The 19,812-nt window shown below is 36.3% G+C and overlaps 2 protein-coding genes across 4 annotated transcripts; one reads left to right on the forward strand and one right to left on the reverse strand.

The window, feature by feature from the left end:
- Positions 1 to 11: 11 nt before the first annotated feature.
- leng9 (leukocyte receptor cluster (LRC) member 9) lies at positions 12 to 6,366 on the reverse strand. 3 transcript variants are annotated; one of them, XM_058747642.1, is made up of 8 exons: positions 6,016 to 6,185; positions 5,775 to 5,866; positions 4,128 to 4,218; positions 3,785 to 3,915; positions 3,543 to 3,700; positions 3,296 to 3,464; positions 1,896 to 2,767; positions 12 to 589 (listed from the first exon to the last, which is right to left on the reverse strand). In XM_058747642.1, exons 1-8 carry the CDS (start codon positions 6,033 to 6,035, stop codon positions 551 to 553), a joined length of 1,572 nt encoding a protein of 523 aa, XP_058603625.1. In that variant the 5' UTR covers positions 6,036 to 6,185; the 3' UTR covers positions 12 to 550. The 3 variants fall into 3 exon arrangements, with proteins under 3 accessions (XP_058603625.1, XP_058603624.1, XP_058603623.1); XM_058747641.1 differs by lacking the exon at positions 6,016 to 6,185 and adding an exon at positions 6,269 to 6,366 and having other exon boundaries at positions 12 to 2,767; XM_058747640.1 differs by having other exon boundaries at positions 12 to 2,767; positions 6,016 to 6,182.
- Positions 6,367 to 6,386: 20 nt separating this feature from the next.
- Positions 6,387 to 19,692, forward strand: flcn (folliculin). Its single transcript, XM_058747635.1, has 13 exons — positions 6,387 to 6,488; positions 7,264 to 7,308; positions 8,074 to 8,283; positions 8,385 to 8,531; positions 8,628 to 8,849; positions 8,965 to 9,131; positions 9,868 to 9,959; positions 15,591 to 15,754; positions 15,840 to 15,953; positions 16,621 to 16,744; positions 17,269 to 17,394; positions 17,550 to 17,652; positions 18,399 to 19,692. Exons 3-13 carry the CDS (start codon positions 8,074 to 8,076, stop codon positions 18,604 to 18,606), a joined length of 1,677 nt encoding a protein of 558 aa, XP_058603618.1. The 5' UTR covers positions 6,387 to 6,488; positions 7,264 to 7,308; the 3' UTR covers positions 18,607 to 19,692.
- The last annotated feature ends 120 nt before the right edge of the window (positions 19,693 to 19,812 follow it).

Raw genomic sequence — 19,812 nt, forward strand, 5'->3', positions numbered from 1 at the left:
GGGTTGGGGGTATGAATGCATGAGAGAGGGAGGGTGGTGTTGGTTTTTCTGTGTCACTGAAAGAGAAAGCAAGTGAGGATGGGGGAGGGGTGCTGGACGGAGAAGCACAGGAGGGAGGGATGGAGAGAAAGAGACTGCACAAGCATTCATATATGTGTAGTGTGCATGAGGAAAGAGAAAATGTTGTTATGTATGCAAGACTTCCTTGCTCACATCTCAGACAGAGCTGCTACTGTAACACGCGTGCCAAAAAAAAATATCCATAAAACATGTCATTTAGTTTGATTTACTTTCATGGTCTCAAGACATTTCAGGGTCTAAATGTACAGCTGTTCAGAGTTGTTTGTTTGATGTTGAATAATTGAGAGCTTGTGCTATAAAAACAGAGTTGAAATACATGGTAAATTACTTATTTATATCCAGTCCACTTTCAATAAAAAATTACACACTCACCCTCACATCCAATTTGATTACCGATCCAAAAATACTGCCTTGCACTGAGTCACTTAGCAACATCTTACAATGAATGACTGAACAGGAAAAGAAGAAATTACCAGGTACATTTAAGGTGAATGTTGTGTGTCTTTACCTAAGAGAGGGTAAACAAATACACACAAAAATAAAAAATAATATCAAATTCAACTGTCAAAGCTGTTCAGTTCTTTGGCCATTCAATTTAATTTTGCTTCCACACTGAAATATGACTACTGTACATGTAAGATAACTAAAACATAAAGAACTTTCATTGTCGCAAATGCTTGTGTTATCCAAAATTTGAGTTTTTGAAGAGAGAATATAAAGATATAAAATAGAACAGTGTTTTTTACTGCAACAGAGATGATATAGACATTATAGAAATTATTGTAAACATTTTTAAAATGCGTAAATTCCTTGCTTTTGCAACTATTACATTTAAAATAAGCAGTCATTCGCTGTAAAACCGAACAGTGAAATGAATTATTATTTGAGTGAAATTAACTCATTTCATTTAATGAAAGTTCATTGGACTTAATTTAAATAAGTTCTGTAAACTCAAAATGTAGTTGTAGAAAGGTGAACTTAAAATGATTGTGTTTTCTAGTTCCCAGCATGCCTTGCATCAGACAACAAGGAAAATAAATGTAGAAATTAAATGTTATTTTGTGAGTTTTTGCACAAGATTAACAAAAAGAGACATAAATTAGTACTTAAATGTTGTGTTATGTTAGGATTTACATAGGTTTCTGTTATGTTGGTTTTGTAGTGTTACCGTTGTGGTGAAGAGTAGAGCCTGTGGTTAGGTTGAGGATGGACAGCAAAACTTAAAGACTATATATACTGCATGTTGTTTGACTATTTACATGCAAGTGTTTTGGATAACAACATTAGCATTTGCCAGTGTGTTGTTGCTAACTAGCACTTAACTATAAAGATCTGAATGAATGTGCTGTTTATGGAAGCAAGTTGTATATAATTATCATTGTGATGAATGGGGTGGGATCATGGAAATGAGGCTTGGCTTGGCTCCCATGGCTCTCAGCCCCACCCCACTCGTTATAAAAATTTTATGCTATACTAGCTTAAAAAAAATTGAGTTCGTTTACTCAAATGTTTTGAGGCAATAAGTTTCCTCAAATGTTTTGAGTATTCTTAATTTATCAGGTTTTACAGTGTTCATTGGGAAACCTGTGTCTAAACATCAGGGATTGGAAAGGAGTCATTTTAGGAGTACATGATTAAAATTTTTAATTTAAATATATAAAGTATTTGATGTGGTAATTAACCATCAACCCCGAGTTCAGATGTTACATAACCAGGCACTTTTACACATTGGGCAACCGCACAACACATACTACCTGATAGAAACTGTTCTCTGTGTTTGTATGACTGTTCACACAAAGATAGAGTTTATTTACTTCTAGCTTGCCGAAGTTGATATCTTTGGCGAGTTTAACAGTCCCTATCCCTTCAAACATCTTCTCTGTCATGGGCTTCTGCGATTTGGCCAGGGTAAGATGGTACGTTGGGCATCGGGAATGGCGGTGTAGCCAGCCCTTCTCCTTGAAGACTTCTTGGAGAGGGGAATTCAGATTCTGGATATCTGACAGGGGTTGTGGGGCCACGTGGAGAACAGTCCCATTAAAGTGCTTTAGTTTGGGGGTGAAAGACACAGAAATAGGGGGTTTGTGGGAGTTTCTGATTATGGTATGCAGGAGCTCAGCAGCAGCACTGACTTCCTCTGGGCCCTTCAGGACAAGTAAGGAAAGAGTGACGTGTAAAGTTGTAGGGTCCACCCACAGCGGCTCTGACTGAGGAAGCTGGGAGAGAACCTTTTTCTGAATACGCTGGAAGGCCTGGAGAGCAGCGGGAGAGTCCACGCGGAAGCAGATGAAGTGGGTGGCTTTGCGTGGAGGAGGACGGTTGGACCGAGGTTCTTGTGGTAAGGATGATTCTGGCTCTGCTTCTGTACCCCTCTCTCCGTCCCAGCTGTCCTTCCATTCTTCCACTGTTTCATTCTGTTCCTCTTTCGGAGCGATGGATAACTCCTCTGCCAACTGGTTCAAATCTTCAGCAGCTGATGTGTTTTGGTCTTTGTGTGCAGATTCTTTTTGCAAAAGTAAAATATCGTCTTCAGCATTTTCGGTAAATGAGTGATCTACAACATCTCCCAGCTCTTGTTTATTTGTTGTAATTGTAGCTCCACCATCATCCTGTTCTTCAGTCGCTTGCTCTTGGTCATCTGTCGTGTTGGTGGTCTCTTCGTGTTGTTCAGTGTCAGCTAAATTGTCTGAGAATTGAATAATTCCAATAAATTAAGATAAATAGTATTATATTAAATTAATACTGTAAAATTATTTATTATAGAATAAATCGTATAATATTGAAATATTAAATTAAAGATACAACTCATTAACTCTAAAACAGCTTTTCTATCATGAGTGTGTTTTTAATAAATTAAAATTCATTAGGATATATGCTTTGGGACATAAAGTCTTAATACAATATTGAAGAAAAGGCTTCATTAAAAAAAAACAAAAAAAAAACGTATTAATTACTTCATTATAATCTTTTATTATTTTACTAAGTTATTTTATTTGTCATATGGTGAGCAAAAAAAATCCACTGTTCAACCAACACACCAAAAAAAAAAAAAAGAAGAAATTATTAAACACAGAATTACTAATAACATGTGGTTTAAACTAGATTTTTAAATATGTGTAATTTTCTTTGTTGTGGACACTCTTTATGGCATTGACGCAATAACCAATTTCCAATAAACAACCTGTTTCCCAGCCAAAATAATACTGTCACTCACCTTGTTGCTGATTCACACCACCAAAAGGGGGCAAAATAGTCTGCCCCGTTGAACCGAACACCCTGTCAGTGCGACTGTCCCTATCCCACACCCGCTGGCCCTTGTAGCTGAAGTACTGGATCCTATGACGAGGGAGAGCCAGCTCCTCAGAGAAGTCACAGTCACATACCTAATGAAGAACAGTGTTAAGGCTTACGACCATATAAGATATATGGTAATGAATCATATTAGTGCTGATGCAACACACCTGAGCGTCCCATGAGAAGTCAGAGAATGGGCGTTCCAGCACCCCAAGGAAACGGTCCAGGTGACCGACTATAAAATCAGCTGGGTCCACTGAGGAGTCCCATATAATTCTGGAGATGACATCGTCGGCTGTACGCATGCGTGGCTTCTTCTTACACCCTGAGACAGAAAGGTATCTATTTGTAAACCTGAAATATGAATTTGGAAGGTAATGTACCTCTGCACTTATTTCTATAAACACACCTTCCTTCTCATTCCTTATATGCTGCTTTTCTGCATTTTTCTTTTTTCTGTTTTTTCGGGTCTTGCTCTGCTTTTCTGTGATGGCTGTATCATCTTCTTCTGAGTGTGTGGTTTGAGGGATGTCAAGTACACTGTGAAGTCAGGAAAAAGCAATGCATTATTTATCCACTAAGCTTCAATGAACATTCCCAAGATCTAACAAATTCCACATCTTTTACAGCAACTACAAGACACTGTGCCAACTGCTGTTGAAATGAAAATATCCAGATAATAAATCATGTCTAGCATGAGGTTAGTTCACCAGTTGAGTCTCTACCATCGCCATCCAGAGTGACTGACAGACCTGTGAGACAGTCGACATCTGTCTCCAAAATGACATCTGCCCAAGAGGAAGTGCTGACAAATGTTTTGGCTAGTTTCTTGTTTCATCTCATCTGGTATGAAGGGAAAGGGAGGAAAAAGATATATGAATACATTCATGCACTGACTGATAACACAAGACAAAGTTAATGTATAACTACTGGTACAATAAAAGTTAAGCTCTCTCAGATTAGTTAAGGTAGATGTGATGTAGCATGATGTAAATGGTGGTATTCAAAACAGGTAAGTTTACGATGGACAAAATATAAGTCTGAGGCAAATTTCTGTTTCAGTGCAGCATGTTTCAACAAATGTCTTTAACTCCACCCACCACCCACACATTTACACACCTGCTGTGGCATAATAAACAAACCTATGCTAACATTCAAAAGTTTGGGGTAGTTTTTCTAAAGTACTGGATTATATAGAGGATGTCTGTTGTTGTTTTGTTTTTTGTTGTTTTGAATGGATGTTGTTTGTAAAAAACAAAAAAAAACAATAAAAAGTTGATAAAAAAAGTTTGGGGTAGATAGGATTAAAAAAAAAAAGAAATTAATACTTTTATAAAGCAAGGACACATTATAACTTTTACACACATTTATAATGTTACAAAGGATTCCTATATTGAATAAATACTGATCTTTTGAACCCTCTATTCATTAAAGAATCCTGAAAAAAATGTATCACGGTTTCCACAAATATATTAAACAGCACAAAACTGAAAATAAGAAATGTTTCTTGAGCAGCAAATCAGCATATTAGAATGATTTCTGAAAACTGGAGTAATGATGCTGAAAATGTGGCTTTGCCATCACAGGAATATATTAAAATAGAAAACAGCTATTCTTAATTGTAATAATATTTCATAATTATATGTTTTTCACAATACTTTTGATCAAATAAACTGCAGCATTGGTGAGCATAAGAGACCTCCAAACATTAAAAATACCTTACCAACCCCAAACTTTGAAATGGTAGTGTAGGCCTACATGTAATCTGCACAAAGGGATACGTTGCTTGAAAGGTAGGTGCATACTATATCCTAAATCTCTCCATGTAACAACAAATGACAATTTGGGGGCTTCAACACAGCACAAATGTCCCTTTAGGAAGCTGTTGGACCAGGAGGTTTTAACTGAAAATAGCACTATGATGGCTTGTAAGTGCTCTTACTAGGACTAGTGGTGTGGAAGCAGACCTCTCTTTGTGAATTTTATATTCTCTACTCTGCACTTACAGTAAGCCTACAGCAATTCTGTACAAAACGAACCTATACTTGGCTAGAAATTATAGATAATTATATGAAAAGGCTTTTCACTGCCACCTTCAGGTCATTTGCATTATAGCCTCCACCTCTACGGTATTTGTTAAAGGCGTTGACCAAAATGTTTTATTAACATCAAATTAGATAACTTTGTACATTTCAGCTCATTTTTAAGCAATGTATTTGAAACTACTTAAAATGACTAAATGTCGTAAAAGACCAATGATTTACTAGCACTACATCTCATAAGCTGTGAAGAATTTATAACCTTTAGAATTAAAATACAGCCTTTTGTATTTAACTCACTTCATTTATCGATGACAATGTAACTCATTTAAGTGTAAATAAATGTCATACATGTCTTACCTGTGTGGATTTGTCTGTCTGAATCCTCTGTCAGGTTTTCCTCAGTTCTCGTTTCCTCACATGCCATATTTGACAGCTTTAACAGAGATTCACTGAAACAAAAAAGTTACATTTAGTGTAATTTAGAAGGCAACCTAAGCATAACCATTTTGCTACGCTGTACTGTAGTCGGTAAGACAAAAAAAGAAATATTATGTAAAAACCATTTTGGCATAATAGGGGAGAGCGTGAACCAGCCTACCTCAAGTCACAGTGAATCATAAAACTAGGTTCGAAGTTGACTGGTTACTGTTAATGTTAACATATACAAGATTGCACCATCTGGTTCAAATGACTCATCGTTAGCCTACAAACTGCGCGAATGATTGATAAACAAATACATTACACACACACTAATGAAACAATGTATGTAACCTTATGAACATACTGTTTATATTGGATGTAACATTTACTGTATATATTATAATATAGGTGTTTATTATTGTCAAACATACTTGCTGTGCTCCTAGGGCAATGTTCACAAAGTACACTTCCGGTGTTAAGTCTTGGGGTTCTACTGGGTATTGTAGTTTTCGGCCAAAGCATTATAAATATCGGACTCATGTCCGCGAATCGGTTCTTTCAAACAGTTCGGTTCAATATCGTCACGTGGTTCTTTATGTCACGCTCCATTTTCCAGTGAAGACCATAGACTGTATAAAAAGGTGGAGACATGTAAGCGCATACTGCTGTGTATTACAGTGAGATGTTTTATTAATAATGCATTTTATTGTAATTTAATATGTCCCAGTTCAGTCTATTGAAGCCATGATTCCGCTCATAAAACATTAAGTGCCATTTGCGTTTACAATGAACTAAAATTATATTTATATTATAACAATATTTCGCCTGAGAAATGCTTTTTTATATTTATATTATAACAATATTTCGCCTGAGAAATGCTTTTTTTGCATATCTTGGAGTGAGCTGTTCATTTGAGAACCGCTCGGACCGATTCAGACCGGTTCGCTTGAATCATCGAAATGATTCAATTCTACAGGAGATTCATTCATGGATCAGGGAGTGCATTCAGCGGATTACGGAAGAGCCAAAATAATTTACATTACACGAAATAGCAAATATATACGTGGTGCCATCGTGTAACTAGAACAGAAAAACATATTTATGGATTATTTGGACTGTATCGTTGTGTGAGAGACAAGAGCAGCTGTGTGAGTCACGCACATATTGTTGTGATCTAAGCGCGTGACTTCCCCATCACATGGCACATAAGAAAGACTGAAAAGGGTGGACTTAACAATGTAAACAAAATAAAAATAATAATTACCATCGTATTTCAGCGACGATTTAGTAAACCACATCGGTGAGGGTAGAGTACCATTTATGCTGACTGGAAATAAATTACATCGTTAGCAACATTGACAACCATGCAGAACCTGTAGACAGTTGATATTGTCAAAACTCCATTGCAATGTCTTGTTCTTGTTAGTTTACTGGTACCAGTCGGCGCTATAGCTGTACCCAGCTGGTAAAGGTAAGGATATTGTATTTTCCTAGATCTAATTTCTTTTGCATTTAAATTTTAGCCAAGACACCACTTGTGAACAGAGTAACAGTTTATATCACCATACTTGCCCACTTAGTCGCTGTACATTATTTATATATTGTGTCTACATTTTGTATTACTTTAAACGTTATGTTGAAATGCGCAGATGAATTATGTAATTTAAAAATGCGCATATTTGTATACATTTCTAGAAGAGAAATCTGAACATACGATAAAGCCAGTTTCAAAAATGGTTTCATTTTGTTGACGCACTAGAGTATAAAGGTTTTTACTGAGAGGATTTTGGATATTTCTTCTTTTTTCACTCAATAAATGACAGAATACTGACAACATTCAGGAGAAATAAAACTAACTGTATTTTTAGGAATACTATTTTATGTAAATCAGTCAAATATTTAAAAAAGCTTGGTTTATGTAAATGCTACTGAAGTGGTTAGGCCTTTTAATAAATGTATTGTAATTGAAATCTACATATATAATTCAACACTTAAATGTGTCTTTTGGAGGTTTTCTTTCTTCTAGTCTGAAAAAAAAAAAAAAAAACAAGTTTAGTTCACAGTTTATGCAAGTAATAATTACTGTCAGAGTCATCTCTGATCTCCCTTAAGTTTTAAACATTGAGTGTCTGTTCTCATTTATAAACCATTTCTTAAATTCACCGTCATTCTTTTGAAATGTAAACAAATATGTGATAATATCACATATTCTCAAATAACCTTTAATTTCCTCCAGATGAACGCTTTAGTTGCCCTTTGCCACTTCTGTGAACTCCATGGCCCGCGGACGCTATTCTGTACAGAGGCCGTCCACCCTCCATCCCCGTCTCCTTCGCAGTCTGGTCCAGGCATTCCTGGGGACAGGGACCGAGAGGCGGACAGAGAGGGTGAAGGGCTCACCATGAGAGCCAACAGCTCTGCCACACAAAGAGCTGACATGTGTGAAGTAAGTGAGAAAGTAACCTTGACATATCCCAAATTAATTTTTAAATCCGAAAAAGTTACTTTCTATAATGTCTTATCTAATATCTGTCTTTCTCTCTTCAGGGTTGTCGCTCCCTACCTGCGTCTCACCCAGGCTTTGTGAGTGTGGACAGTGAGACGGGAATCCGCTATCTGAGCCACCAACACCCACGCCAGCCACAGCTCTTCAGTGTTGTGCGACAAGCATGTGTGCGCAGCCTGAGCTGCGAGGTATGTATACATTTATGTTTGCATCAATTAATTAATCTAAACTTGATTTAAAAAATATGCATCTATGTGATAATTGTATATTATCTGCTCTTGCAGGTTTGTCCTGGTCGAGAGGGGCCCATCTTCTTTGGAGATGAACAGCACGGATTCGTTTTCTCTCATACGTTTTTCATCAAAGACAACCTGGCACGGGGCTTCCAGCGCTGGTACAGCATTGTCGTGGTAGCCATGGACAGGATCTACCTCATCAACTCCTGGCCATTCCTGTTGCGCCACCTGCGGCTAACCATTCAGAGTCTACAGAACACAGCACTCAAGGTACTGCTGGACTGCAGCACCACTTTAGGACTGAGATTGACAGAGTACCTCTTGGAGTGATGAGTTCCTTGTAGTGTTGAAAATACAATGGTTTGCCCTGTTTGTTGCCTTGCAGGTGTTTGACAGTGAGCAGTGTGTGTGCCCTCAGAGGGCTGTGCGTATGAACAGCGCCTTCTCTCCGGCAGTGTTCCCTCACCAGCGCAGCGGCAATGCAGCCCGCTCACTCACATCCCTAACCCAGCACCCCAACCTGTGGGCTAGTCTGCACTCCTCATTCAGCTGGTATGTAAAACACAGTGAAAAAAAAAAAAGAAGAGGTATTCTGATCATTTTTGACTTTATAACCCATATTGTGACTTTATATCTCACAGTGTGACTTTATTTCTAATAACTGCAACTTGTTATCTCACAGTTGTGACCTTATTTGTCATAATTGTGATTTTATATCTCATAAATGTTATTTCTCGTAAATGTGACTTTATAATGTATATTATAATTTTATAACTTATTCTGTGTCTTTATCTCACAATTGCAACTTTATTTCCCCCAATGGAGACTTATATCTCACAGTGGTGACTTTTATTTCTCGTAATTGCAGCTTTGTCTCAGCTGGAACTTTATATCTCACAAATGCAACTTCATATCTCACAATTGAGACAATTGTGCCTTTATTTCTCATAATTGCATCTCTGTTTCTCATTAATATAAATTTATAATTCATAATATGATTTTGTAACTTATATTCTTGCAATATATATCACAGTTGTGACTTTATATCTCACAACTGCAACTTTATTGATTAAATTGTGATTATTTCTTATAATTGAGATTTATATCTTACAATTACAAACTGTTCATCTCATAATTTCAAACATTATATTTCATAATTGTGACTCATTGGAGCAAAAGTAATAGAGAGACTTTTCTTGGCAAACACTAGCACAAACACGCATACAGTATATCTGCTTTTTTAAAATCACCATACTTCCTGTTACTTTGTTAATTATCTTTATTTTAGGTTGCTGAAAGCTTGTGGCAGTCGGTTGACAGAGAAGCTTTTAGAGGGGGCACCCACAGAAGACACACTCGTTCTCATTGAAAGACAAACTGGTAAAATTACATATTACTTAATTACTGTATATTTACTGTATAAAAATTAGTGGTGGGCCGTTATCGGCGTTAACGTGCTGCGTTAACGTGAGACTCTTATCGGGCGATAAAAAAAATATCGCCGTTAATCTATTCTCAAAGTTGGGTTGGGAGCTGGGTCTATACTACGCAAGCTATGATGACTTTCACCTTGATATTTTAGCGCGGATGTATACCTAGCCGAATTGCACTGTAGGGGGCGAGAACGAGTCTTCGAACCTGTGTGTATGCGTGCTAACATGGATGCAGCTATGAAGCCGCCGGGTTTGCTTCAGGGAAAATTTATTTTTATGAAGCTTCCCAATGGAAATCGGCAAATCATTTCTATCTCTACGTTACATGGTCGCGCTCTCTGTATCGCGCGCACAGCGGAGTTCCGCCTCGGTTCGCACACACACACACACACACACACACACACAAACAAACGTAAGCGCGCACACAAGTGAGCACACTCCCACTCCTATTTGTAAATATTAAGCAGCAAAACGTCTATCTAAATATGACTTATGTGTGTCTCTGTGTTAATGTATGGCGCAGACGCACGGGTTTGTTCACTATGGAAGGCCGACGGGGCCAAAAGTCTTCAAACGGAACGCGTGAAATTTAACCGTGTCTACACGCACAATTTGTCCGCGTTAACGCGGCAAATTTAAACGCGTTTCTTTTGTACGTGCAGACACGCACATTTTGGCCGTGTTAAGACGACATATTTGAACGTGTTTCTCAACGCGCACATTCTGGCCGTGTTAAGGTGGCAATTTTGAACTTAAGGCATTACAATCTATATTACCCTCATATTAATGCTTGCTTTAGTTTATGGTGTCATTAAGTAGGCCGAATAAATGTAATGAGATGTAAAGTGTTTTGTTGTTTATTTTATTTTTATAGGATACTCTCCCAGGTCCCTGTACCTTCTGATCATTTTAACAGGAATTAAGCTAGATTTGTCTCTTTTTGTCATGGGTTAATAATTGGAATATGCTTTAATATTAATTGTTTTATCCTTAAACATGTTTTGAATGTGTGAGCGGCTCTGAAACACCTTGTATGCATGTACATCCCTTCAGTTCATAATTCCAAAGTATAGCCTATAATTGGGACTCAAGACATTGCAGTAGACTAATTATTACTGTGAAAACTTAAGTAGGCCTAAAGTTTTATTATAAATTATTAAGAAAAATAAATATTAGTTATTAGTTTGGGTTTTCCCATGAAACACAAACTGCTATTAGTTTTTTTTTTTTTTTTTTTTTTTTTACATAATAACAGTTAAAAGTATGGACATTTTTCAGAGTTGTCATGTTATTAGATTAAATGCAGGTTAAAGGTAAAATGTCCCCCAGTCTGACAAAGCAATTTGCTTTAAATATTTACTGCAAAATTATAATAGCCTATCTGAAACATTTTGTTAGCTGATGCTAACTGCTTGCTAACTAGCTACCTGATGCTAGCTTGAGGTAATTTTTAAATATAAAATCCAAATATTTTTATTCAACCAACTAGTTAGAATGCATTTGATGGAAAAACAGGATTTGATGTACAAAACAGAATAACTACAGTAATTTTCCATTGCTCCCTGGGGGCATTTTACCCCACTGACTATGTTTGAGAAAAAAATATGTCATTCTGAAAATATAATTATACTTTTCTTAAATAACACGTAGGCTATAGGCTACTCTCCTTCTACAGGGCTTACTGTTCTCATATCATATATAACTGTAATGTTCTACAAAACAACAAGCTTTAAAACGATTCAAAATACACATTGCTCCCAGAGGAATAATCGGACTGATTTACATTTATTTTTGATATTATTTAGCTTATTCTTGCATTATATTTATTACGATTAAACTCCCGTTTTTTGTATGTTCTGTCATTGCAGTCGATCACGGAGGATATGACAAGTTTGATCAATCTAGCAGGGCCGCTGCTGGCCAAATGGGTGCCCTAAGCAGAATTGTATTATTGCATTTTTTATAATTATATGTGTTAATATTTAGATATTTTTTTATGTATGTATAATTATAATTTTAGTACTAATATAGAACGAAAGTTTTATATTTATTTATAACAAATGATAGTTTATTTTTTGATGTGTAGGCCTACTCAGTTCGAAAAATTAACATCAATACACTAAATACAGACACCTGGGGCATCATTTATAAGCAATCATTTCTTAAATGTGCATGTGATTCAGACAAACGAAAGTGCATATAGGACTATAAATTAGGACTATAAATAGGCCTAAATTTTCACTTACAGATAATGGAATTAAATTCATCATTACATACGTTTTATTAGCCATCCATTCAACATCCACTGATCGCTATTGTAAGAGGAAATTTTTTCCATATCATCTGATTTCAAGTTGCATCAAGTCAGCCATCGTTCATATAGGCTAAACGCAGCATATTTTGGACATACTTATTATCACATTCACAACATTCAAATCTTCATCAGTTTGGTTAGAAGAAGCCAGCTGCACGCAGTCAGAAAAGGTCCTTTGGCAGTGTGCTAAAACATTTTAAAAGAGCCATAATCTGTTGGTTTTTCTACCCGCGAAGACCGTTAAACTAAAGAGAAAAAAAATCATGACATAAGACTGACATCACACAGCGTAGCAATGCATTATCCTCACGAACAAATATTACGTGTGGCGTTTACATACGTATACGGCGGTGTACCATTACGACATTCTTCACGAACAAATATTACGTCTGGCGTTTGTATACGTATACCCCAACGTTTACAAACGCCAGACGCCAAGTTTGTTCGTGAAGAATGTCGTAATGGTACACCGCCGTGATACGATGTAAACGCCACACGTAATATTTGTTCGTGAGGATAATGCATTGCTACGTGTGTGATGTCAGTCTTATGTCATGATTTGTCATACTACATCAGTGCATGTTGCTTGTTTTGCTTAACTTTAGCCATAGCCTCAGTTGCTAGCGGCAATCCTGTTCATAGTTTTTAAGAAACGTCATAGATTTTCAACACAGGACCACATGAGTTTTAGCAAATATTTATTATATCCACTTAAATTCCTTTTGCTCTACAGATTTGCCTGCTTTAATACTGCAGAGACAACAAACCCACAGCCCACTCACAGAACCATTTCACACGGGCTGTGTTTCCCTGATCGGACTACAGAGAATAAAACCCAAATGCAGATGTGCAGTTTACCCTTGCTGGTCCATCACTGTATGTAAGCGTGGAAAACAGAATCCATGCGCGACTTCAAAATGCAGTGATAGGCGTTCTTCAAAAGACAATGTGGGGAATTGTTGCAGTAAAAACATAAGCAAAGTTTTATAATTAATAATAACATTAATAATAATAACCATAGGCGTAATTTGCGGGTGGGTGAGACATGCCCCCACCAAAATCGATTCTTTCCCCCCACTGCTTTTTCAAAGCTGCTGAAAAAATATAGCATGCAGAAGGCTTATGAGGCAAAGTAAAAGTAAAATCATCTCCAATCAGTGGTTCTTCGTAATTTAATTCGTACAGGCCCAGATCTATAAATCTTGTCATGCACCTAACAGGATTTAACAGTAAACGTTGTAATTAGACTATGAGCGCAGCAGCACTCTTTTACTGTGTAATAGATAAAGTAAACAATGCTTTATATTTAAACATTTAGATGAAATATAACACTTTTCACTGTTATTATGTAAAAAAAAAAAGACTTAGGCTACATAATAACAGCTTGTGTTTCATGGGAAAACCCAAACCCCACGTAAAAATAACTAATATTTATTTTTCTTAATAATTTATAATAAAACTTTAGGCCTACTTAAGTTTTCACAGTAATAATTAGTCTACTGCAATGTCTTGAGTCCCAATTATAGGCTATACTTTGGAATTATGAACTGAAGGGATGTACATGCATACAAGGTGTTTCAGAGCCGCTCACACATTCAAAACAACCCATGACAAAAAGAGACAAATCTAGCTTAATTTCTGTTAAAATGATCAGAAGGTACAGGGACCTGGGAGAGTATCCTATAAAAATAAAATAAACAACAAAACACTTTACATCTCATTACATTTATTCGGCCTACTTAATGACACCATAAACTAAAGCAAGCATTAATATGAGGGTAATATAGATTGTAATGCTTTAAGTTCAAAATTGCCACCTTAACACGGCCAGAATGTGCGCGTTGAGAAACACGTTCAAATATGTCTTCTTAATGCGTTCAAACTGTGCGTCTTTACATGCACCAAATAAACGCGGCAAAAATCGCCGTCTTAACACGGCCAAAATGTGCGTGTCTATACGTACAAAAGAAACGCGTTTAAATTTGCCGCGTTAACGCGGACAAATTGTGCGTGTAGACACGGTTAAATTTCACGCGTTCCGTTTGAAGACTTTTGGCCCCGTCGGCCTTCCATAGTTCACTACTCATACAGAAGCCCGCGTGACGCTTGCGGCGATATTAACGTCTGTCGTCTCACTAAATGAGGACATAAATACATGAACAACATCTCCAGAACTGCTCTGAGAGTCACTTCATGAGCATTCGAGCGTTTCATTTGAGAAAAACTATCCTCACGGCAACCCGTCAAAATAAAAGTTCGGTTTCACTTGAAGACATTGGGCAGAACGTAATAGGCTACTACTACTAAAACTATTAAAACCTTATCTTTAAGGAATAATCATACAATGTCTTCAATGTTATTATCAATATTAAATTCTTGATGACTGCTAGTTGTTTACTTATCTACTTGGCAGAATTCAAATGAGCCATTTTAATCTAGATTAATCTAGATTAATTCCAAGATTACAGTGAGATTAATCTAGATTAAAAAAATTAATCTATGCCCACCACTAATAAAAATATTAACACTTAAATTTCGTTGCGTAAAAAAACGTGATAAAATGTTATTTTCTGCACACAGCCTTTTTCTGCTACAGGATATTGCAGAAAATAGATATTCTGCATCTATCTTCTGCAACCAGATAAACTGATTTTTTTTTTTTTGTCATGAGATACTATTGATTCCATAGCAATATTTCAATTAGTGTGTCTGCTAACAAATTGATTTTTCAAATGTTAAAGCTGCAGTCTGTAAAGTTTGGCACTCTAGCGGTTAATAAACAGAACTGTGTGTGTCTTGCGGAAGAACATTTTAGCCGGAGCTACTTCTCTCTGTTTATGTCTATGACGAATCACGCAGGTACCGGCTACTCCGCAGCGGTACCTACCCGAACCAGTCTAAAATAGTCCAAATATAAACACTTATTATAGGTGTACCGTAGTGTTTCAGGACAAGCCAAAAAAAAAAAAAAAGGTTTGGAAAATGGATTCATGGTGTACTCGCTTATTACATACATTTTGTAAATTTTGAACACAAAAAAGTTACGGACTGCAGCTTTAAACTGGGTATCTGACCCACATTTTCCTTTCCCAACGTTCTGCTTCTGACACTGACAAACAAACAGCTCTCCAGTGATTTTTCAACTTTGTTCATCTTATATAATCTGAATTCTAAAAATGACTAGCCATAATTTGAGGTAATGTTAAACTATAGATTTCAGTATGAAAAATGCTCACGGCAACATTATGTATAATTCTCTCACAGAGCAAGAGGAAGAGATGAGTGGCTGGGATGGTGCTGAAGGGGGTGGGTCTAACCCACAGCCCAGCCAATCAGAGAGTGTGCAGGTCAAAGATTTTCAATTTGATGATGGAAGACAAGAGGACCTTCTTGGGCCAAAGTTCAAATCACTGAGACATTTAAGACAGGTAAATAAATGTTTACTCTGTTACAAACATCAGATTTTGTTTAAAAAAATATAAATCTGACTATGCTATATCTGATTAATGACAGGTCCTGGGTGCCAGCGATTTCCGACAGCTGGCATGGCACGTTCTCATGGGAAATCAAGTAATATGGAGAGGTGCAGACCCTGGTCTTATCCAGTCAGCTTTCAATGTGCTGAAGGTCAGCTAAATACCTATGCCCATTGCCTACAATATTTTCATCATTCTTATCAAGTGATGCAGGTCTGCACCATAAAAGAACATCTATGTTAGATATTATAAATTGCCAGTCAAAAGTTTGGACAAGCTTGACTGAATTTGTTTCTCCTGATCTTCAGAAGAATTTTATTAAGCCTGTACTTAAATGTTTGAGCAAAAATTGTTTTGTGGACAAATATACATTTTGTTTACATTTAGACAATACAAATCTAAAGTATTCATTAAAAAAGTTGTGTATTTTTATTTATATAATTTAATTCAAATTTTGAAAATATATTTAAAAAATCTTTTAATTATATATATTTTTTTGTGTTAAAATGTCTTTTTGTATATGTTAAACAAAATGTTACACACATGTACTTTTTGTAATAATATATTATATTATAATACATTTTTTAATGGATAAGCTGGACCAGGATCCATCTCGAGTGCAGAGCTGCATTTTAGTAGAATTTAGAAGAGAAAAAATTTGGTTATTTCAATTCATTTTCAATGATGCTATTATTCCAAAATGTGAAAAATAGTAGTAATAAAGAATGAGTATATGTGTCTGATCTTATGACTGGTAGTGCATGTTTTAAGTAGATGCTGAAAGTCAGTTTTGACCCTCATTTCTGTCTGTTTCACAGGCTTTGCTTCCAGTTGGCTGTGTCCGAGCAGTTCTGTACAGTCCTCACTATGAGGAAGCATATCGATGCAACTTCCTTGGCCTTAGCCCAGATGTACCAATCCCAGCCCATGTTAGCTCTTCAGGTATCTTTCACTTCACAGCAAATCCTCTTTTGTGTATTTTTGCTCCACAGAGCTAGTTAATTAATAACTTTCAGAAAACTTATGTCTACACCACATTAAAAAGGAATTTCTAGGATCCAAGCCCTGAGGGATCTAAACCCATAACCTACTGTATCCTGATCTCATCCTTGTGGCGCTGCTGTTGCTGAGATTGCTTTGGGTCAAACATATACAAACATTAACACTCAATCAGTCACACAGCAAATGACAGCAATGCTCTCATGATCTTTATTCAGCAACTCAAGTGAACATGTTGTTTTTATAACATGACTAGAGAAACTCACATAGATTTAACAGAGGCCTTAAAGTGTTTTGGGGTGTTCTTTGTCAGAATGTGATTTGCATCTTATTTCACAACTTCTTTCTAAACAGTGAAATTGTTTAATAACTCAATGTCTGGTTCATTTCAAGGTTCAACACTCATTGTGTATATACATAGTCTAACTCCTCTCCCTATTTTCTCTCTTTCTCAATCTATCTTCCAGAGTTTTCCATGCTGGTGGATGTACTTAATGTTGAGCGCGGTTGTGTAAATCCCATTTCAGATGATGACATTCTCTCACTTTACCAGTTCAACATTAGCAGTGCAAACACACAACCAACAGATAAAGGTAATGCATGGAAACAAACCTCTGTAGTATAGACTTTAAAGATGTATACCACTATTCAAACACGCGCTATTTATTGAATATTGCATGTGCACATAGTGAACTTTTTTTTTCTTTTTTTTTTAATGTGCCTTTCACATGGTTTGTCTTTCTCTCAGGTCCAACTCTGTTGAATAAGATCGAAGTGGCTCTTTCTAATGAGAATTTGTCGGTGGAGGTGGTCTCTCTCTGCTTACTCTGTCTGAAAGAAGAGTGGATGAAGTAAATTTGCACTTTTTTCTTTAGACTAGAAAATCTTAAATAGAACTCTTTTGAAGTATTATGTATGTCTTTACTGTCACTTTTGATCAATTTAACACATCCTTGCTGAATAAAAGTAATAATTCCTTTTTTTTTAAAATATATTTTTGAATGGTAATTAAATGAAAACTATGCTTAATCTAAGTACTTTTACATTGTTTCTATTGGGCACTTTCCACAAATGGGTGCAAAATAGGACCCAAAACTCTTAAACATAAAGTAATTTTAATTAGAAGTAATTTGAAAGTAATTCTAATCATGTTTTTAGCCTTCAGGTTATACAAAATATTATGAACTCTTTTATTTTCTATTCCTATTTATTGTACATGAGGTTAGCCATTTTTGCAACACTTTTACAAATTCGTTACACTAGGAACACTGATAAATAATACATTTTTGGTAGTTAAAATTATTTAAACAGTTTGTTCTACAATGAATAGAATATAAATGTAAAAATTTGTGTCAAAATGATGTAATTTTATTAGCTTTAAAGATATCTTAGGACCCACAGAATGTGCCATTATATTTATTTCAGACAGTTTAAGTCATGTAGCAGACATAAGTTAATATTTTGCCTGTTTCCCGTAATTCTTCTTTTTCCTCTTTCTTAATCACTTACTCGCTTCTCCCCAATTTCCTCTTAGACCTGTGTTTATTGTTTCTGTGCTTCCTCTCACCACATGGTCTTTTCGTTCTTTCTGTTACAGCAAAGTAAAAGTGTTGTTTAAGTTCTCCAAAGTGGACGGCAGAGGTAAAGAGGACACTCAAAAGGTTTTAGCTCTGCTGGGGGCCACGGGACCGGGGGAAGAGGACAATGTGCGTCTTCTTAAGTTTTGGATGACAGGACTCAGCAAGCTCTACAAGAGCCATCTAATGACAGCAGTCAGAGGTGGAGAGAGAACTCTGAGCCAGTGAGAGAGAGAAAGAGAGAGAGAGAAAGGGGACAATGGACTCATTGCTAGAGTTAGATGAAAGGAATGTGTGGGTGTGTGTGGGTGTCTGCGTGTCAATTACGGGAAAAGGGGGCCTGGCCTGAGAATGTGTTTTTCTGCATGGTACAGAGAGAAAGTAGAAGCTATCATTGTGATTGGAGCCACAAAAACTTTTACTTACACATGTGCATTTAAATGGAATGTTGTTTTACCGTCATGCATAGACATGTCCATTTTCTATCTTTTTCACTATGTGTCTAATAGAGCACATGGTCCACTGACTTCATGGGAACTAGGCAGAGTATCAGTTGACATGATACTGTTTGTGGCTTGCCTATTGCAATTCCTCATCAATTTTTTTCCATCTGACTTGTCTGAGAGAGAATTTGTATTTTAAGAGCAATTTTATTTATCTTTATTTGATAACTTATTTTAAATAAATGGCTTTTACTTTAATCTGACACATTCTAAATAAAGACTATTTGCTGCTTGTAAACCAAAGTGTTACTTTTTTATTTTTTTATATGAAGTACTGCAATTTATTACAGCAATGTGGTTATACCAGCTACTGATCAGAATCAGACTATGCTGCCATGAGAGTTTCTGGATTATGCAGAAATCCCCTTAAACCCATTATACTTTTTACAGCTTGTTTCGATGTACTACAAGACTTAAAGTCATGCAATAAACACTGTGCAAACATGCAAGTCCACCCTAAGCAGCTCTTATGTAAGGAAGTTCTTGTGTTTCAAGGTGGTACTGAAAGGATCAGGTTATACTAGGGCAATTCCTCCTATGTAAATGTAGCTATCACGAGACCTATCGTTTTTGGACTGTATCATGCTTATCAAGTCTTTTTTGCATCTAAAATTTGTAACCAGTTATCAATGCAGGTTAAATAAAAAAAATTGTGAAATGTGGTGAGTGTGTGTGAACGTGTGCAGAAGAATCAATATTACCCCGAGGACTGCAAGATATTCTGTCCTGTCCACACAGGTTGATTGATAGCAATTGCTGGATCATTGCCAGAATAACTTTTACTAGTACAGATAATAACCCATTTATTTATTCCTGATGGCACATAAAGCTTTGTGTTGGCATAAAAGTTCTCTATTTTGCATTTGTGCTGAAACATGTATGATGGTTTGTGTGCTTATTACACTTTACCATTTTTTAATTCATCATATTG

The sequence above is a fragment of the Onychostoma macrolepis genome, chromosome 16, assembly GCF_012432095.1.
Source record: "Onychostoma macrolepis isolate SWU-2019 chromosome 16, ASM1243209v1, whole genome shotgun sequence".
Taxonomy (NCBI): domain Eukaryota; kingdom Metazoa; phylum Chordata; class Actinopteri; order Cypriniformes; family Cyprinidae; genus Onychostoma; species Onychostoma macrolepis.

Bases quoted from the DNA above. Each gene is read 5' to 3' on its own strand.
- leng9 (XM_058747640.1), bottom strand. From the start codon at position 6,035: ATGATTCACTGTGACTTGAG. The intron at 3,701-3,784 runs GTGTGTTTATAG...TTTCTGTCTCAG, and splicing joins TATAAGGAATGAGAAGGAAG to GGTGTAAGAAGAAGCCACGC. The intron at 2,768-3,295 runs GTGAGTGACAGT...TTCAATTCTCAG, and splicing joins TGGTGTGAATCAGCAACAAG to ACAATTTAGCTGACACTGAA.
- flcn (XM_058747635.1), top strand. From the start codon at position 8,074: ATGAACGCTTTAGTTGCCCTTTGCCACTTCTGTGAACTCCATGGCCCG. The intron at 8,284-8,384 runs GTAAGTGAGAAA...TTCTCTCTTCAG, and splicing joins AAAGAGCTGACATGTGTGAA to GGTTGTCGCTCCCTACCTGC. The intron at 8,532-8,627 runs GTATGTATACAT...CTGCTCTTGCAG, and splicing joins TGCGCAGCCTGAGCTGCGAG to GTTTGTCCTGGTCGAGAGGG.